At 42.0% G+C, this 16,633-nt stretch overlaps 1 protein-coding gene across 4 annotated transcripts in view; it reads left to right on the plus strand.

Annotated features, from left to right (window-relative positions):
* LOC101477663 (voltage-dependent T-type calcium channel subunit alpha-1I) overlaps positions 1 to 16,633 on the plus strand; it is a 111,579-nt gene that overhangs the window by 47,261 nt on the left and 47,685 nt on the right. For all 4 annotated transcript variants that reach the window (XM_076883100.1, XM_076883102.1, XM_076883101.1 and 1 more), the window contains exons 11-24: positions 5,250 to 5,367; positions 5,488 to 5,643; positions 6,598 to 6,688; positions 7,614 to 7,768; positions 8,327 to 9,031; positions 9,564 to 9,664; positions 10,574 to 10,697; positions 10,917 to 10,985; positions 12,309 to 12,487; positions 13,119 to 13,245; positions 13,439 to 13,564; positions 13,685 to 13,774; positions 13,898 to 14,090; positions 16,314 to 16,465. In XM_076883100.1, coding sequence (XP_076739215.1) covers positions 5,250 to 5,367; positions 5,488 to 5,643; positions 6,598 to 6,688; positions 7,614 to 7,768; positions 8,327 to 9,031; positions 9,564 to 9,664; positions 10,574 to 10,697; positions 10,917 to 10,985; positions 12,309 to 12,487; positions 13,119 to 13,245; positions 13,439 to 13,564; positions 13,685 to 13,774; positions 13,898 to 14,090; positions 16,314 to 16,465 — 2,386 coding nt within the window. The remainder of the gene's footprint in view (positions 1 to 5,249; positions 5,368 to 5,487; positions 5,644 to 6,597; positions 6,689 to 7,613; positions 7,769 to 8,326; positions 9,032 to 9,563; positions 9,665 to 10,573; positions 10,698 to 10,916; positions 10,986 to 12,308; positions 12,488 to 13,118; positions 13,246 to 13,438; positions 13,565 to 13,684; positions 13,775 to 13,897; positions 14,091 to 16,313; positions 16,466 to 16,633) is intronic.

Here is a 16,633-nt window from a genome sequence, read left to right on the forward strand (position 1 = left end):
CCTTTGTTGGCAATAACAGAGGTCAAACATTTACTATAGGTCTTTACCAGGTTTGCACACACAGTAGCTGGTATTTTGGCCCATTCCTCCATGCAGATCTTCTCGAGAGCAGTGATGTTTTGGGGCTGTCGCCGAGCAACACGGACTTTCAACTCCCGCCACAGATTTTCTATGGGGTTGAGGTCTGGAGACTGGCTAGGCCACTCCAGGACTTTCAAATGCTTCTTACGGAGCCACTCCTTTGTTGCCCGGGTGGTGTGTTTTGGATCATTGTCATGTTGGAAGACCCAGCCTCGTTTCATCTTCAAAGTTCTCACTGATGGAAGGAGGTTTTGGCTCAAAATCTCACGATACATGGCCCCATTCGTTCTGTCCTTAACACGGATCAGTCGTCCTGTCCCCTTGGCAGAAAAACAGCCCCATAGCATGATGTTTCCACCCCCATGCTTCACAGTAGGTATGGTGTTCTTGGGATGCAACTCAGTATTCTTCGTCCTCCAAACACGACGAGTTGAGTTTATACCAAAAAGTTCTACTTTGGTTTCATCTGACCACATGACATTCTCCCAATCCTCTGCTGTATCATCCATGTGCTCTCTGGCAAACTTCAGACGGGCCTGGACATGCACTGGCTTCAGCAGCGGTACACGTCTGGCACTGCGGGATTTGATTCCCTGCCGTTGTAGTGTGTTACTGATGGTGACCTTTGTTACTGTGGTCCCAGCTCTCTGCAGGTCATTCACCAGGTCCCCCCGTGTGGTTCTGGGATCTTTGCTCACCGTTCTCATGATCATTTTGACCCCACGGGATGAGATCTTGCGTGGAGCCCCAGATCGAGGGAGATTATCAGTGGTCTTGTATGTCTTCCATTTTCTGATGATTGCTCCCACAGTTGATTTTTTCACACCAAGCTGCTTGCCTATTGTAGATTCACTCTTCCCAGTCTGGTGCAGGTCTACAATACTTTTCCTGGTGTCCTTCGAAAGCTCTTTGGTCTTGGCCATGGCGGAGTTTGGAGTCTGACTGTTTGAGGCTGTGGACAGGTGTCTTTTATACAGATGATGAGTTCAAACAGGTGCCATTCATACAGGTAACGAGTGGGGGACAGAAAAGCTTCTTACAGAAGACGTTACAGGTCTGTGAGAGCCAGAGATTTTCCTTGTTTGAGGTGACCAAATACTTATTTTCCACCCTAATTTACGAATAAATTCTTTACAAATCCTACCATGTGAATTCATGGATTTTTTTTTCACATTCTGTCTCTCACAGTTGAAGTGTACCTCTGGTGCAAATTACTGACCTCTGTCATCATTTTAAGTGGGGGAACTTGCACAATCGGTGGCTGACTAAATACTTTTTTGCCCCACTGTATATATATATATATATATATATATATATATATATATATATATATATATATATATATATATATATATATAACTGTTGCCTCAAGCTGCTTCCAATTGTAAGGTAAAGACCCTACAATATCAGAAAGAAAATCCCAATCATTAGATGATCCCCTGTGAGCAAGCACTTGGTGAGAGTAGGAAGAGAAGAAATCTCCCTTTTGACTGGAAGAAAGCTCAGGGAGAGGCAATTTTTTATATAGCACTTTTCACAGGATAAAAACCACAAAGTGCTTCACGGTAATATAAAACAGAAATACATAAAATACATTAACAATCAAACATACAGCACAAATCTAATTAAAAGCCAATCTAAATAAATGAGTCTTAAGCTGCTTTTTAAAAGAATAAATACAATCAAGGCAACATAATGATGGAGGGAGAGCATTCCACAACCTGGGGGCCACCGCTCTAAAAGATCTATCACCTCTAGTCTTAAAACGAGTTCATGGGACTACCAACAGCCTTTGGTTAGATGATCTCAGGCTGCGATAGGGAGCGTGGGGTTCTAAAAGATCGGAAATGTAGGCAGGGGCATCACAATTCAAAGCTTTAAAAGTCAGTACCAAGATTTTAAAATGAATTCTAAAATGTACTGGAAGCCAGTGTAATGAACGTAACACTGGTGTAATGTGCTCTCTTTTTTGTGTCTTAGTTAAAAGCCTTGCAGCAGCATTCTGGACTAACTGGAGACGGTCATGATTCCTTTTGCTCAAACAAAAGAAAAAGACTGTTACAATAATCTAAGCGAGAAGAAATAAAAGCATGAATAACCATTTCTAACTCAGGTTTAGACAGCAAAGTTCACAGTTTGGAGATGTTTCTTAGCTGAAAAAGGCAGTCCCTAATCAACTGGTGAGAGTGTTGTTCTAGGGACATGGCAGAATCAAAGATCACACCAAGGTACCTGAGGCTCAGGTGAACAGATGCTGTTTGATTAGAGATATCTGGTTGTCGGGGGCAATAATTAATGTTTCTGACTTCTCAGAGTTCAACTGTAAGTAGTTGTCACCAAGCCACTGTTCAATGGAAGCTAAACATTTAATTCAAGAGGACAGTTTATGGACTTCCATTGACTTAAAAGAGCAATAGAGCTGAATATCATCAGCATAGAAGTGATAAGACACCTCAGGGAACTGCCTAATTATAAGTCCTAGAGGTAACATGTACAAAAGAAAAAGAATAGGACCCAGAACTGAACCCTGCGGTACCCCACATGTCAGATCGTTAGAATGTGACATAAACCAATTCGCAAAAACACTAAAAGATCTGTTGGAGAGGTATGACCGAAACCACTCCAGTCATTTGCACAAGTGGTAATTTTCATTTTATCCAGCAGGAGTGAAAGGTCATGTATGTTCATTGGGTTAAACACTGACAGTAAATGAGGGGGTGGTGGCCCAGAGACACAAACAGATGGTATTGAAGAACCAATGCTCATACGGACATGATCAACTTTATCCACAAAGAAATTCAGAAAGTCGTCACTCTCAGATATAGAGGTCATGGGTACTGGGTGGACCACGGGGGAAACAATAGAGTTTATGGAGTCAAACAGTACCTTGGAATTTCTCTTGCTTGATGAGATTAACTGAGAAAAATATCCTGATCTGGCTGTTTTTATGGTTTCATGTAAGGAAACCCAAAATTCCCTAAGGTGGAGCCTGTGAACTTCGAGTTTAGTTGATTTCCAAAGGCGTTCTACTTTTCTACAGATTCTTTTGACCTTCCTAACGTCACCATTTATCCATGGATGAGCTCTTTTTGAGACAGCAATGACAGATTTCATAGGTGTCACTGAATTTAAAATCTCCAAGCAGTGATTGTTAAAACACTGTGTAGCAACATCAGCATCAGTGCAGCCACTGATCACATGAGGGTCCAACATATTAGAAAACTTCAAAGCAACATCCTGATTTATGAACCGCTTATGGAACATGAGATTAGAAGGTGGTGTGTACAGAGGGAAGCTAAGACTAAGAGTAACACAGGAATGGTCACTCACTTGTACGTCTTCAACACAGACATTAGTTATGTCTAAGCCAAGAGAAAACACAAGGTCCAAGGTGTGGCCTTTAACATGGGTGGGTCCAGAGACATGCTGAATAAAATGAAACGAGTCTGTAATGGATAGAAAGTCAGAGGCCATGCTACAGCTAAGATCATCCACGCGGAGGTTGAAATCCACAATCATTAAGACTTTCTCCAGTTTAATACTGGAAGATAAAAAGTCCGTAAAATCTCGAATAAAAACACCAGCGGGGCCGGGAGGGCGGTAAATTAAAACACAATAAAATATATCTGAAGAACCAACCTTAAGAAGTTGTGACTCAAAGGAAGGGAAAAACTCAGAGTCCATAGTCCTGCAAGCGAAATTGTCTCGGTGAACAGTGACCAGACCACCACCACGACGGTCCAAGCGCGGAGTCCCGATGAAGTGACAGCCGACCGGGCAGAGCTCATTAAGGTGGATTAATTCATTCTCCCGCTGCCAAGATTCTGTGACAAACATGAAGTCCAGACTATTACTGCTAAAAAAGTCATTCAGTATAAATGATTTGTTGGCTATGGAGCGCGCGTTTAGGAGAGCGATCTGAAGCGGAGGAGCCAAGCCGAACGCAGGCACCATGTTGTCTCGTGTGCACCAATCAGATCACTTCAAAGTGATCTGATTCACTGAGCAACACTTTACGCTGCTCAAAAATCCCAGATGTAGCAAAAGTGATACGATTTTAAATTTTTTATATGTTTTTTAAATTTGTCAGAAGGTTCAATCAACACTTTTTCAACACAGTTTTGTTTTGTTTTTTTAAAGTTAATTTTCTGGCAATTATTTCATGCATCAGTCTTTCTGGGGTTAATTTATAACAATGCAGTTCCGCAGCATTTGCACCTACACAGCACAAATGCAGCTACATCAAGCTTATTCTTTTTGGACCTTGTGTCCCTTTCCGACTTTTCTTCTGCCACTAAGGTAATGAGAATTATTTCTCTAAACATTTGAGTCTCTATTACACCAGACAGATAGGTCTCTGGCCAAAGAACAGTGACAAAGGTAAACTGTATTGTATTAAGTTGTCATATCCAAGTTCTAGTGCAGCATATTAATAAGATGGTTTAATTTAAGTTTGGACAGTTTTCAAATTGCCTGTAAATTACCGTTAGCAACGCTTTCCTGGTACCAATCATTCCAGTAGGTCAACTGTAAAATCTCAGTCACAGAAAGGGTGAATTACACTAATACTTAATTTAATTACTTACTCAGGTATATGGATCCCTTAAACATTCATTCTACCTTCATATTACACCTAAGAAAATATTTATGATGTACCTGCTGATGACTTTAAAATAATTGAAAAATGATGTGTTAACAGGAGAATTTATCATAACTGGCACCAGTCACTTTGACATTGAGAGATGACTTACATGCTGCTGCATAATGATGTTATGCATGTATACTGATTGTTACCCAATCTTACGTATGTGTGTATGCATACCTGCCAGCCAGCTTCTTTATCTCTCTAGTGAAGCATGAGTGTGAGAAAATAGATGACATCTGAGCTTTTAGTCAGCTAATGATATCCTGAGCCACTGGCATTTGGCCCATACTCCTAATTACTATAGCCATTAGTGACCAGTTAAATCACAGAGCTACAGAGACTTTAACCTTAAAATCAAATGTCTTCATAATTCCTCTAAGCAGCACTTATGTTAATGGCATTGTCTGGATTTCATATTCTTGTTAAAACATCCAGTTTAACAACATAATTGCATTCTCACTCTGCGATAGGATTTGTGACTGAATTAAGTAATTACAGGACAAAACCCTTGTTTGTGTTGCAGCATCTTGGGGATGCACATATTTGGCTGTAAGTTTAGCTTGAAGACAGAAGCAGGGGACACCGTGCCTGACAGGAAGAACTTTGACTCCTTGCTTTGGGCTATCGTCACCGTTTTTCAGGTAAGAATAGTTCAGACACACATGCGCTTATGACTGCACATACACTTTTTTTGTGTAGGTGAGTGTCTGTGCCTGTTTTTGTGTGTCCCCTGTTTCACTCTGTGCATATGTTTGCTGCAGATTCTCACCCAGGAGGACTGGAACATGGTGCTGTACAATGGCATGGCGTCCACTTCTCCCTGCGCCGCTCTCTACTTTGTAGCTCTTATGACGTTCGGAAACTACGTGCTCTTCAATTTGCTCGTGGCCATCTTGGTTGAGGGTTTTCAAGCAGAGGTAAGACACCTGGATTTAGGGGAATAGGCAGCATGGAGATGAGAGAAAATGACCAAGCATACTAGCCAAATCAATAGAAAATAACTGCCTTTTTGCTTTTTGGGATTTATCATGTGTTTTTAGGCTGTCTTTTAGTTTTTTTGGGACTTTTGCAGCCTTCACAGTGGCTTAAACCAGCGGCCCCCAACCTTTTTTGTGCCACGGACCGGTTTACGCCCGACAATATTTTCACAGACCGGCCTTTAAGGTGTCGCGGAAAAATACAACAAAATAAAACTAGTACCGCTACTGAAAAATAGAAGAGTTATTCATAACACACGTGAAAAGACCCAGGAAAACCGAGTTAACGATAAAAACGATAACAAAATAACACTGAAAACCGATAAAAACCCTGAAAACCACACATTTCACACCTGAGCCTCAATTCTCGCGGCCCGGTACCAAACGACTCACGGACCGGTACCGGTCCGAGGCCTGGGGACCGCTGGCTTGAACAAATAATAAGCAGCTACCTTGATTAAACAGCCAGCTATTTTTTTCATTATTATTATTCATTCTTGCTGAAGCTACTTCTTCTGTTTGACCTCCAACCAAAGCATAGTAAATCTTCTGTTGTTGGCTGCACAAGTGAGCACAAGAGTGTGTATGCACTTCCTGTGTCTGAGGAAATAAGGACCCAGTGGATTACTTTAATAGCAATGTCCACACAACAGTAGGAAATACATTATTAATTTGCTGCATAATGAATGTAATGTAACCGCTTTCTTTATCTTAGATAATTAGGTAATAAAGAAAGAACTGAAAATTAGGAATGTGTAAGCTTGTAATTGTTAGCTTGTAATTGCTCATTATTTCTTTTCTTTCTTTCTTTTTTACACGCTCTTTGCTTTGTTGTTTGTTTCTTCTGTCTCTCTGATTCGCCCATTTATTTTCTCTCACTGTCCCCAAAAACAGGGTGATGCAAATCGCTCCTGCTCAGACGATGACAGGTCTTCCTGCAATTTCGATGACAGTGACAAACAGAAAGACTCCCTGCACCTATCAGGTGAATGCTACCTCCCACAGCTTCACTGCATATTTTTCTTTACAGACAATTTTTTTCTCAACTCTAGAATTTTATTGCCATTTCTCCCCAAAACTTACAGATTTGCAAATATAACAGTTTTTGAAAAATTCTTGTTATTATTCAGCATCAACTTTGCAACACTTAAATCTGTTTGCTCGAGGGGCACCATCATATTCAAGCTCTGTGGCGTCAGGTGATTTGTTGTGCCTCGGGCATCAAAAACTTGGTATGAGTTCCACAACAAACATACCTAAGCACCTTTTTCTTTTTCCTTGTCCCGGTCTGGAATGTAAGCAGAGCAAACTTTAAATAATGCATGACTGATGCCATTCCTCCATCCACTTCTCTCCTCACATATCCCCCGGCGTAACAAAAGCGAACTCACCAAGAACCACTATCCTGCAGCAGCGAGCAGCAGCGAGCAGCAGCGAGCAGCATTTAGCAGCGCATTAGCGAGTCCTCTGATGGCATCTGATCACAAATCTTGCCCATAAATGTCAGGGTACATGGAAGGGAAACACATTTGGAATGACAATGTTTACTGAGACCTATTCCATCAAAAGACACGTTTGAGAATGGACAAGCACTCTGAGATATCCTCTGTTTCGCTATTACAAGTTCCTCCCTGGTCCTGTAAGGCAATTTAGTGTAAATGAAATCTTCCTCTTCCTCCTGGAGCTGACTGTAACATTGTTTTAAGACATTAATTGCATACAGTGATGGAGAGTGTAGAGTTTTCTGCTTTCATGGCATCAACAAAGACAAGGCAAACAAAAGGAGGGAAGGCTTTATTTAGTCTTATAGTTTTCCTTCTCACTCATCTGTCTTATTTTTCTTCTTCCCACCATTTAGCACTGTTTATTTTCTTTTCCCCTGTCCTCCTCCTCCTTCTTCTTTCCTGCAGACCCAAAGATATGTACCCTGACTCCCAACGGGCACCTGGACATGTCCCCATTGCCTGCCGGTTTGTTTCCAGGAGAGAGGTTGACCTTTGCTCTCAGCTCCAGGAAGAATAGTGTCATTTCTCTTGGCAGAGCCAACCTGGAGCAGAGGGCTGTGGTAAGTTGATGGGACTGTGCATAAAGTAGCAGAAAAATGAACGCAAGCAAAGAGCATATCTGCTACATCGTTAGCTCTTATGACATAAAATTTAATTGGTCGATATAATTTAACAGCAGTATTTATAGAGTCGCAAACATAGATTTTCATCACATTTCAAGGTTTTACGCTTGCTTATAAATCTGAAAATGTGTGTGCTGGTTCTTATTTAGCGTTTATGTACTCTGCCTGAGCACTCAAAGCACTTGCCTCATTTGCCCATTCATACATTTTCTATCTAAGCACGTTTCTATCTAACATTCACACACATTCATACTTAGATGAATGCATCTGAGAGCAACTTGGAGTCAGTATTTTGTCCAAGTATATTTGGGATATTTGGTCCACTGATTGAACCGCCAGCTGTGCTATTAGCAGATGACCTGTTCTACCTCCTGAGCTACAGCTAGCCTAATTAAACGGAACTGTAATGAATAGCAAATGATTAAAATAATTAGTAATAAGAGTTGCACTGATGTTATATTACTTCCAGATATCATATCAGTCTTTCTCTCTCAGTATCCAGGTCGAGGTTACCACAACTGGGGCCGTCCTCTGGCTCCCCAGCACCATGCCTTGTTGACCCGCCGCTCTAGCTGGAACAGCCTAGGAGGCCGGCCGTGCTCCTCCTCATCCCCCTCTGCTAGTCCTGGCTTCACCCCGACTTCCTCAAGGCCCTTCTATGGCTACGGCTTGGGAGGTCTAGGAGGGGTGGTCGGAGGAAGCCTGCGAATCCGAGGTCCCCGTGCCTCCTCATCCCCACACCACCACCTACATCGTATCCAGCCGGACGAGGAGGAGTCTCTTCTCTCCCCACCTGTTGTCGCTCCCCACTCCCTCCACCTTCCCCATCCCATGCTCCCAGGTTCTTTTGGACCCAGGAGAGACCGAAGAGCTCTATCACTAGAGCTGCCACACCTGCTCCAGGTGCCTGGACAAACTCACCCTCTGCAGCACCCCCTTCCCTCCATGACTCTTAATGCCAACCACAGAAAGAAGAGCCTCTCTGGAGGGATGATAATCAGCAGCGGTGGCAACTTCGGAGGGCTTCACCAAGACTGTAACGGGAAGACTCCACTGTCACAGCTCCTCCAGCCCCCGCCTAGACATCCAACCGAGCAGGCCGGAGGGTCCAATCCCCAGAGCCACCTGATGGCCGAGGTCTTCCCCCAGGTCAACGCACGGAGCAAGGACCGAGAGGACCTGGATGATGACATCGACTATGTAGGCTACTATTGTGTGCATGTGCGGTTAAGGAAATTAGACACAGATGCATGAGGAAATATTCCTCAGAAGCAGCTCTAAGACGCACTATGTAAGAGCATTTAGAGAGAACAAAGAAACACAATCTAGGTTTGTAATACACAACAACCAAACCATTAGCTTTTATGTTCAAGTATAAGGCTTTACATGTGCAATAATCTCCCGCTCTCTTGTGTAGGATTGCCAACTACTTTGTGCAAAGCCCGCACTCCCTATCACCTGGGCCTCATGGGAGCCTCATTGTTTTCATTATAAACAAGTCTGTGTATGAGGGAAACAAGGTTAATTAGAAAGGACTATTTAGACAGCGGGGGAAAGAGCTATACAGATGGTAATGTTGGAAGATGCTCCGAGCTGTTGCCATAGAAGTGTTTCACTTTGGTAAATAATTTAATTATGGAATCCAAACAGACGGTTTCGCTCTGTGTGTGTGTGTGTGTGTGTGCATGTGTGTGTGTGCCATGATCTGCACTGATATGTGTGTTTGTTGCAGAGCTTGTGCTTCCGCATCCAGAAGATGTTAGAAGCATACAGACCAGACTGGTGTGAGACCAGAGAAGACTGGTCCGTCTTCCTTTTCTCCCCGCAGAACAAGTAAGCCTCGCCTTTATCCGAAGCCTTTACCGATGCTGTGCTCAAGTCTTCCAAACGTACGAACGGATTGCCCAGTTCTGTTTCACAGCTCATCAATGTGAAGGACAGTTTCAAGTTCCTGCGAAAGCACCTCTGCATTAGGACATTGATCGCCACCTTACAAATAGCAAAGCGATCTCCTCCTTTAGTCGGAGAGCAAGAGGGGAGGCATAAATTTAATACTGTAGGCAGTTCATTAAATTATGCATTAATTTGTAGTGATGCCATCTTACAATCTGAGAGGAAGGGTTTGACTAGGCACAGTTGAGTATTTCAATAAAAGCCATTTAAACGTGTCCATGTGTGTCCCCGAACAGTTTGGAATAAAGTCGATCTCGCTCGCTCTCGTAGTCAATTCATTTTCATATTCATTCTGTTTCTTTTCATCCATCCCTTATAAATACTGCAGCGGAGACATTTAATTGCTTTTTGGCAGTGCACAGCCTCACATGCTAAGTTTTGAAATGCATATTCAGTATTTATACGTCCCATCTCTTTCTGCCCCCCCCCCCCCCCCCCCCCCCCCACCTCACACACCCACACACACACACACTTGTCTCTCTTACTCCGTTTGTTTCTCTCTTATCTCTCTATTCTGTTCCCCCTGCAGAGAACTGTACTCAGGAGTCTGGTGCTTCTGAGAGTGTTGTTAATGTAATTTGTTTTGAATTAGGAGAGATGTAAACAGGGGCTGAATGAAGCTATTTACTCACCAAGATGTTAGGGAGCTCCCATGCACATTCAGGGAACTTGGCTCTCATTCCGATTGGGTGGAAGGGGTTTTAAAAGTGCGTCTGGGCAGACTGAGGCCTTTCATTGTTCCCTTCAGTTTAACTTTTTTTTCTCTTCTCCCCTGCTATCTTCTTCCAGGTTCAGACAGATGTGCCAATCTATCATTGCCCATAAGCTGTTCGACTACGTAGTACTGGCCTTTATCTTCTCCAACTGCATCACAGTGGCTCTGGAAAGGCCCAAGATACTACAGGGCAGCTTGGTAATTCTAAAATGTTTGTTTGCACGCGTGTGTTTGAAACTCCAGCTCCTTTCTGCAGTTTCTGTGCAGTAGCTGTTTGTATTCTCCGAGGATGAATTCACTTTTATGATCTATAAGGTGCAGTAAGTGCTGTTTTTACTACTCCTAATTGGCCCATCTTCACTTTCTGACTGTCAACCCTCTCTCCCGCTCTCTCCCCCCGCTCCTATTTCTGTCCAGGAAAGAGTGTTTCTTACTATCTCCAACTACATCTTTACTGCCATCTTTGTGGGCGAGATGACACTCAAGGTAACGTTTTACAACCTGTCTCTCTATTACTGCCAATGCAGGCGGCGCAGAGGCGTCGTTTCTCTGTGTTTCCTCCCATGTGTTCAGGGTTGTCTCTCGCTCTGAATTGCCTTTGCCTTAGTGACCCACGGCCCATCCTCTTCTCCTCCCTCCTTTCTCAGTAATTCCCCCGTTCCTATGGAGAATAGAGCAATTAAGCAATGTCATTAATTAGGGACTAGTCTACTCCTATGGAAGCAGTCCATCTTCAGCACTCCCCCACACTCTGTCCCTCCTCCAGTCCACTTCTATATTAAGTGGTCCTCTTTTTTTAAGTCTGTTTGTTTTTTCCACTTCCTGAGACTCCTTCTGTTCTCACCTATTTTTTTTTTCCCTGACTCTCAAATATTTTTGTCTCCTCATTCTTTCCCTCTTTAATTTTCTCTTCCTCCCTCCACCACAGAGTCTGTATTCTCTGAGAAAGACTCTGGCACAAGTGGGCCATCAATTATGCACTCCCACAATCAATTATTAACCAACCACCGCACATCGAGGAGCTACAGCCTTGTCAGCCCCCTGGCTGAGCCGTACATGTCTCCCTTCATGTCTCTGTCTGTCTGGACTTTTGTGTGGCTTACACATTGTGTGCCGGTGGTGTTTGTTTGTGTAACTTTAATGTCCCTATAGGACTCCGCCATGTAGTTTAACGATGTATGCAAAATGCAGCTACATAAATGAACAACACTGCAGGGTTGGTCAGCATGTCTGAGGTTTCTTCAGATGCATTATTACATAATATATTCATTAATTTTGAAAGATTTCAAAGATATAATTTCACACAGAAACTGTTCATAGAGTAAATACCAGTCCTATTGCATAATTAGAATAGCAAACTCTATAGCACACTCGTTATAAATTAATTGACACTTTTATTATCGAAGGCTGTTAACATTTTGGCATTCAGAGCTAAGATGTGTGCCAGGCACTGATCTTTCAGCCATCTTGATGTTTGCACAATAACCCCCACGGTCCCTCTGAAGCTTTAGCAAACACTCAGCAAACGGCTTCAAATATCAGTTGCAGATTTTTTGACGAAGCAGACATAATGCTCCCACTGCTGCTTACCAAAACAGCATCCATCTGTGATTATGTGCCTGTACAATAACCACTCGTAACATTTAAACTCACAGACATGTTAAATCCCATCATATGCTAATATGATATACGCTAATATTTATTCACGAGTCAGTAAGAAGGGAACTGGTCTTTTGGGTGTTATGCACTAGGCCGGTGGATATTACCAATTTGTAATGTGGCGCTTCATGTCTGCTTTCTCATCTCCAGGTGGTTTCCATGGGTCTGTATGTGGGAGAACAGGCTTATCTGCGGAGCAGCTGGAACATTCTGGATGGTTTCCTGGTTTTTGTGTCATTGATTGACATTGTCGTGTCCATGGCGGGAGGGGCCAAGATCCTGGGTGTGCTCAGAGTTCTCCGGCTGCTCAGGACACTGCGTCCTCTCAGGTTGGCAGCAAGCCATGCATTTTTCTTTCTTTTTATTATCATTGTGTTTTTATTGTATCTTTTTTCCTGATCTCCTGAAAGTCAGGCATGATCATCATCATGTTTCCTGTCAATCTTTGCTGTCCATACAGTTTTTACAAACCTGTGAAAATGTTGTTCTTTAAGGTTTTAACTGAAAATGGCTAATTAGTAATCAACAATCTAAAAATCCAGTGTAGAGATTATTTTGTCCCACAGATATGTTTCCTGCAGTGTTTTGAGCTTCTGTCACTTGTAGAGGACATCGGGTCTTGTTTGATCACACAAAGCTGTGATGTAACGATATTGTTTCCATGTTTGCGTGGATTTGAGGTAAAGATGAAGGAAACATGTCCAAACACTAAAACATACCCTAAACAAATAGTTTCTGAAAATCAAGCTTTTAAAAAAAATCTGATTTCAGTTCCCGTCATTTTGAAAAGAAAGTTCATGTAGGCGTAAAGGTCTTGATGCACAGGACAAAATTGAATTGAATTGCAAGAACGGTTCAGTCTTTGTATCTGACAGTATTGTGGTTTAAAAAAAGACCTCACACTGGACTTCATTGATGTATGTTTTTTTTTTCATCCATTTACCCCTCTCCTTTCTTCAGAGTGATTAGCAGAGCCCCAGGCCTGAAGCTGGTGGTGGAAACTCTCATCACCTCCCTCAAACCCATTGGCAACATTGTCCTCATCTGCTGCGCATTCTTCATCATCTTTGGTATCCTCGGGGTCCAGGTAGGAACAGCTGTCTTCAACTACTACTTCTTCCCTCACTGCACAACATTTCGAGCTGGTGTGAGGTTTTATCAGTTTATTATTTTACGCTTTAAGCTCCTTAAAGAGGTCCAGTCTCTCTAAGGAGTATTTCTCTGTTTTATATATAAGTACAGAGCTCCAAATCTTGGTTTCTTTGTCCTTGAACTGACAGCTCTTTAAAGGCAAGTTCTTCTACTGCTTGGGTCCTGATGTCAAAAACATCACCAACAAGTCTGATTGTGTGCAAGCCAACTATAAATGGGTCCACCATAAGTACAACTTTGACAACCTGGGACAGGTGAGTACCACGTGCGGTTCCTGCACTTACATGTTTTACAGTACACAATAGAAAAGTGTGTAGTTGTCGGGGTGAGGTAAGGATAACAGTGTTTTCTGTTCACATCCCTGTATTGTCTAGGCTCTGATGTCTCTGTTTGTACTCGCCTCCAAAGACGGCTGGGTCAATATCATGTACCACGGTTTGGACGCTGTGGGTGTGGACCAGCAGGTACCTGAATATAAGCTTTTATGATTTTTTGAGGAAACAACCTTTTATTTTTTTTAATCTCAGTAACTCTCTTTTTGTCTCCTTTCCCATCACAACATAATACTTCCACATCTCCAACCCCAGCCGATAACCAACAACAACCCGTGGATGTTGCTGTATTTCATCTCCTTCCTTCTCATCGTTAGCTTTTTTGTCCTCAACATGTTTGTTGGCGTGGTGGTGGAGAACTTCCACAAGTGCCGTCAACACCAGGAGGTGGAGGAAGCCAAGAGGCGTGAGGAGAAACGTCAGCGGCGCATGGAGAAGAAGAGGAGGAGTAAGATGGAAGTTAGACAGGAAATGGAGATCGAGAATAAAAAGGCTAAAAGCTAGAAGAGGATTTAAAAAAAAGGCAGAACGCAAAAGTGGTTGAAGGGGGAAAGAGCAGGGATTGAAAGGGAAGTCAGAAGCAGACAGACATTTAGAAAGCAAAAATGGGTAAAATCAAATGGAAAACTATGACAATTACCATAAAATAACAAGACAGAGTAATATAATGCACAAAGGGCTTGAAAAGAAGAACTTTATTATCTCATTTTAGCTCTATTGTCATTATGACACATTGCGAGACCCATTTTCCTAAGCTGAGATCATCACTGATGAAAATTTGTGCTATAAAAACAGAGAGATGGAAATTGAGGCAGATTGATAATAAAAACATAAACGGCAAGTATTATGTTTTCTAACATTGCTCCAGTTCCTCTTTTTTCTGATTTTACAGCGATCAAGCCACTGAAATTATGCTTTTTAAGGAACGTCTGATTAAACAACCAGTTCTGTAACTTAAATCAAAGAGAGCTTAAAGTGAGGGTGACCTGAAAAGGAGCGTCGCTAAATCACTTTGTTTCAGACGCTGGATGACGTGAGAGCCTGCACCAAGGCTGGACAGATGTAAACTGCAGAACAATAGATTATATTAGAAATTACACACCTGATTCCTCTAACAGTTGAGGAGCTGTGTAAGATATAAATAAAAACAGAGTGATTTGCAAATCTTATGAATCCATATTTTATTTAAAATAAAACACAGAAAACACCTGTTTAAACTCAGACGTTTTACTAATTCATGAAAAACATTAGTTCATTATGAATTAATGGTAGCAACATGTTGGGACAACCAGTGACTTGAAAAGTAAGTTGTGCTCAAAAGAAACTGTTAGAATGATTGTGTTAAAAGTTGTCACTGTTGTGCTTAAAATTTGTAAACCTTGCCTTTAACTGCAGGCACATTCTATGCAATATTCTGGGTTCCTTATTTAGTAAGGAATGTTTATCTGGGATCAGGTGAGGAGCTCGTAGCTCAAAGATCCTGATCCGACCGGCTTCCCTTGCAAGTTGAATGGACTGAGCTCTGATCGTCTTGCTTCGTTCATGGGGATAAGTCTCTGAACTAGCGGGGCCTGCGAGTGCAGACCTTACAGCTAAACAGGTTAACTGACAGCAGGACTGGACTGGATATAAAAGAGCACATTAGAGAGGAAGAGTTATTGAGTATTCAATCTACAAAAAAACTGTATCTGCAATTTGTGGAATGGTTTCGGAATAATTCTTCTCAATGTAAAATTATGGAATACATCAATGTATACAGTACAGTTCATAATATCATCAAAAATCTGGAGAAATCTCTGTGTGCAAGGGATGAGGCCGAAACTCAATAGTGGATATCTGCAATCCTCAGGCAGCACTGCATTAAAAACAGGCATTATTTTGTCATGAAAATCACTGGATAGGTTCAGGAACTCTTATATAAATCCCAGTCTGTGAACATAGTTGCTCTGTGCCATCCACAAATGCAGGTTAAAAAGCTCATTGTGTAAAGAGAAAGCCATATGTGAACATGATCCAGAAGTGTCGTCGTCTCCTTTGGGCCAAAGCTCATTTAAAATGGCCTGAGGTAAAGTGGAAAATTGTTCTTTGGTGAGATGAACTGAAAGTTTAAAATCTTTTTGGATAACATGGATGCCACATCCGCTGGACTAAAGAGGAAAGGGAGCTGGCTCAGGTCAGAAGCCTCTGATGGTATGGGGGTTCATTAGTGCCTATGGAACTGGCAGCTTGTGCATCTGGAAATTTGTTGTATTATGAAACAAAAATATAGAATAGAATAATAGCCAGATAGTAGCCAGAACCCAGCTTTTAAACATTGTTAAACACAGGGTGGATGCTACAGAGTGGTAAACGTGGCCCTATTACAACTTTTTGCAGATGTGTCACTGCCATCAAATTTAAAATGGCCTTTTTAGTTCTGTTAAAAATAAAATGAGGCTTTATTAATCATTTAATTCAGATTTTATTTATGTTTTTCACAGCCTCCCAACTCCTTTGGATCTAGGGTTGTATTTTGAAACTTCATTCCTACAAATCTACTCTAATAATGTCCAAGAAACAAAGAAAAGCTTGACTGGACTTTTTCATAGTGGGGTCACATGATTTGGGGGGGTTTCTATGTTATCTCTCTATTATTGTAGCGTCTTCACCCCCGTTTTTTTTTTTTTAACAGAGGCACAGAAGCTGCCCTACTATGCCAGCTATGGCAACATGCGACTGATGATCCACACACTGTGCACAAATCACTACCTGGACCTCATCATCACCTTCATCATCTGCATCAACGTCATCACCATGTCCTTAGAGCACTACAATCAACCTCATGTAAGCAGAAGTTTACTTGTGTGTGGAAAAGTGCACGCTGGTTGTGCATATAGCTAATTTAATTGAATAGCTATGTATGTCATGCAAGTCAGGTGTTTTCAGCTTACGTGTGCTTTTCATATAAGCAGAAATACAGAAATTGCTGCAAGCTGCATCTTACTAGAAAGA

Source organism: Maylandia zebra, linkage group LG4 (assembly GCF_041146795.1).
Source record: "Maylandia zebra isolate NMK-2024a linkage group LG4, Mzebra_GT3a, whole genome shotgun sequence".
NCBI classification, from domain to species: domain Eukaryota; kingdom Metazoa; phylum Chordata; class Actinopteri; order Cichliformes; family Cichlidae; genus Maylandia; species Maylandia zebra.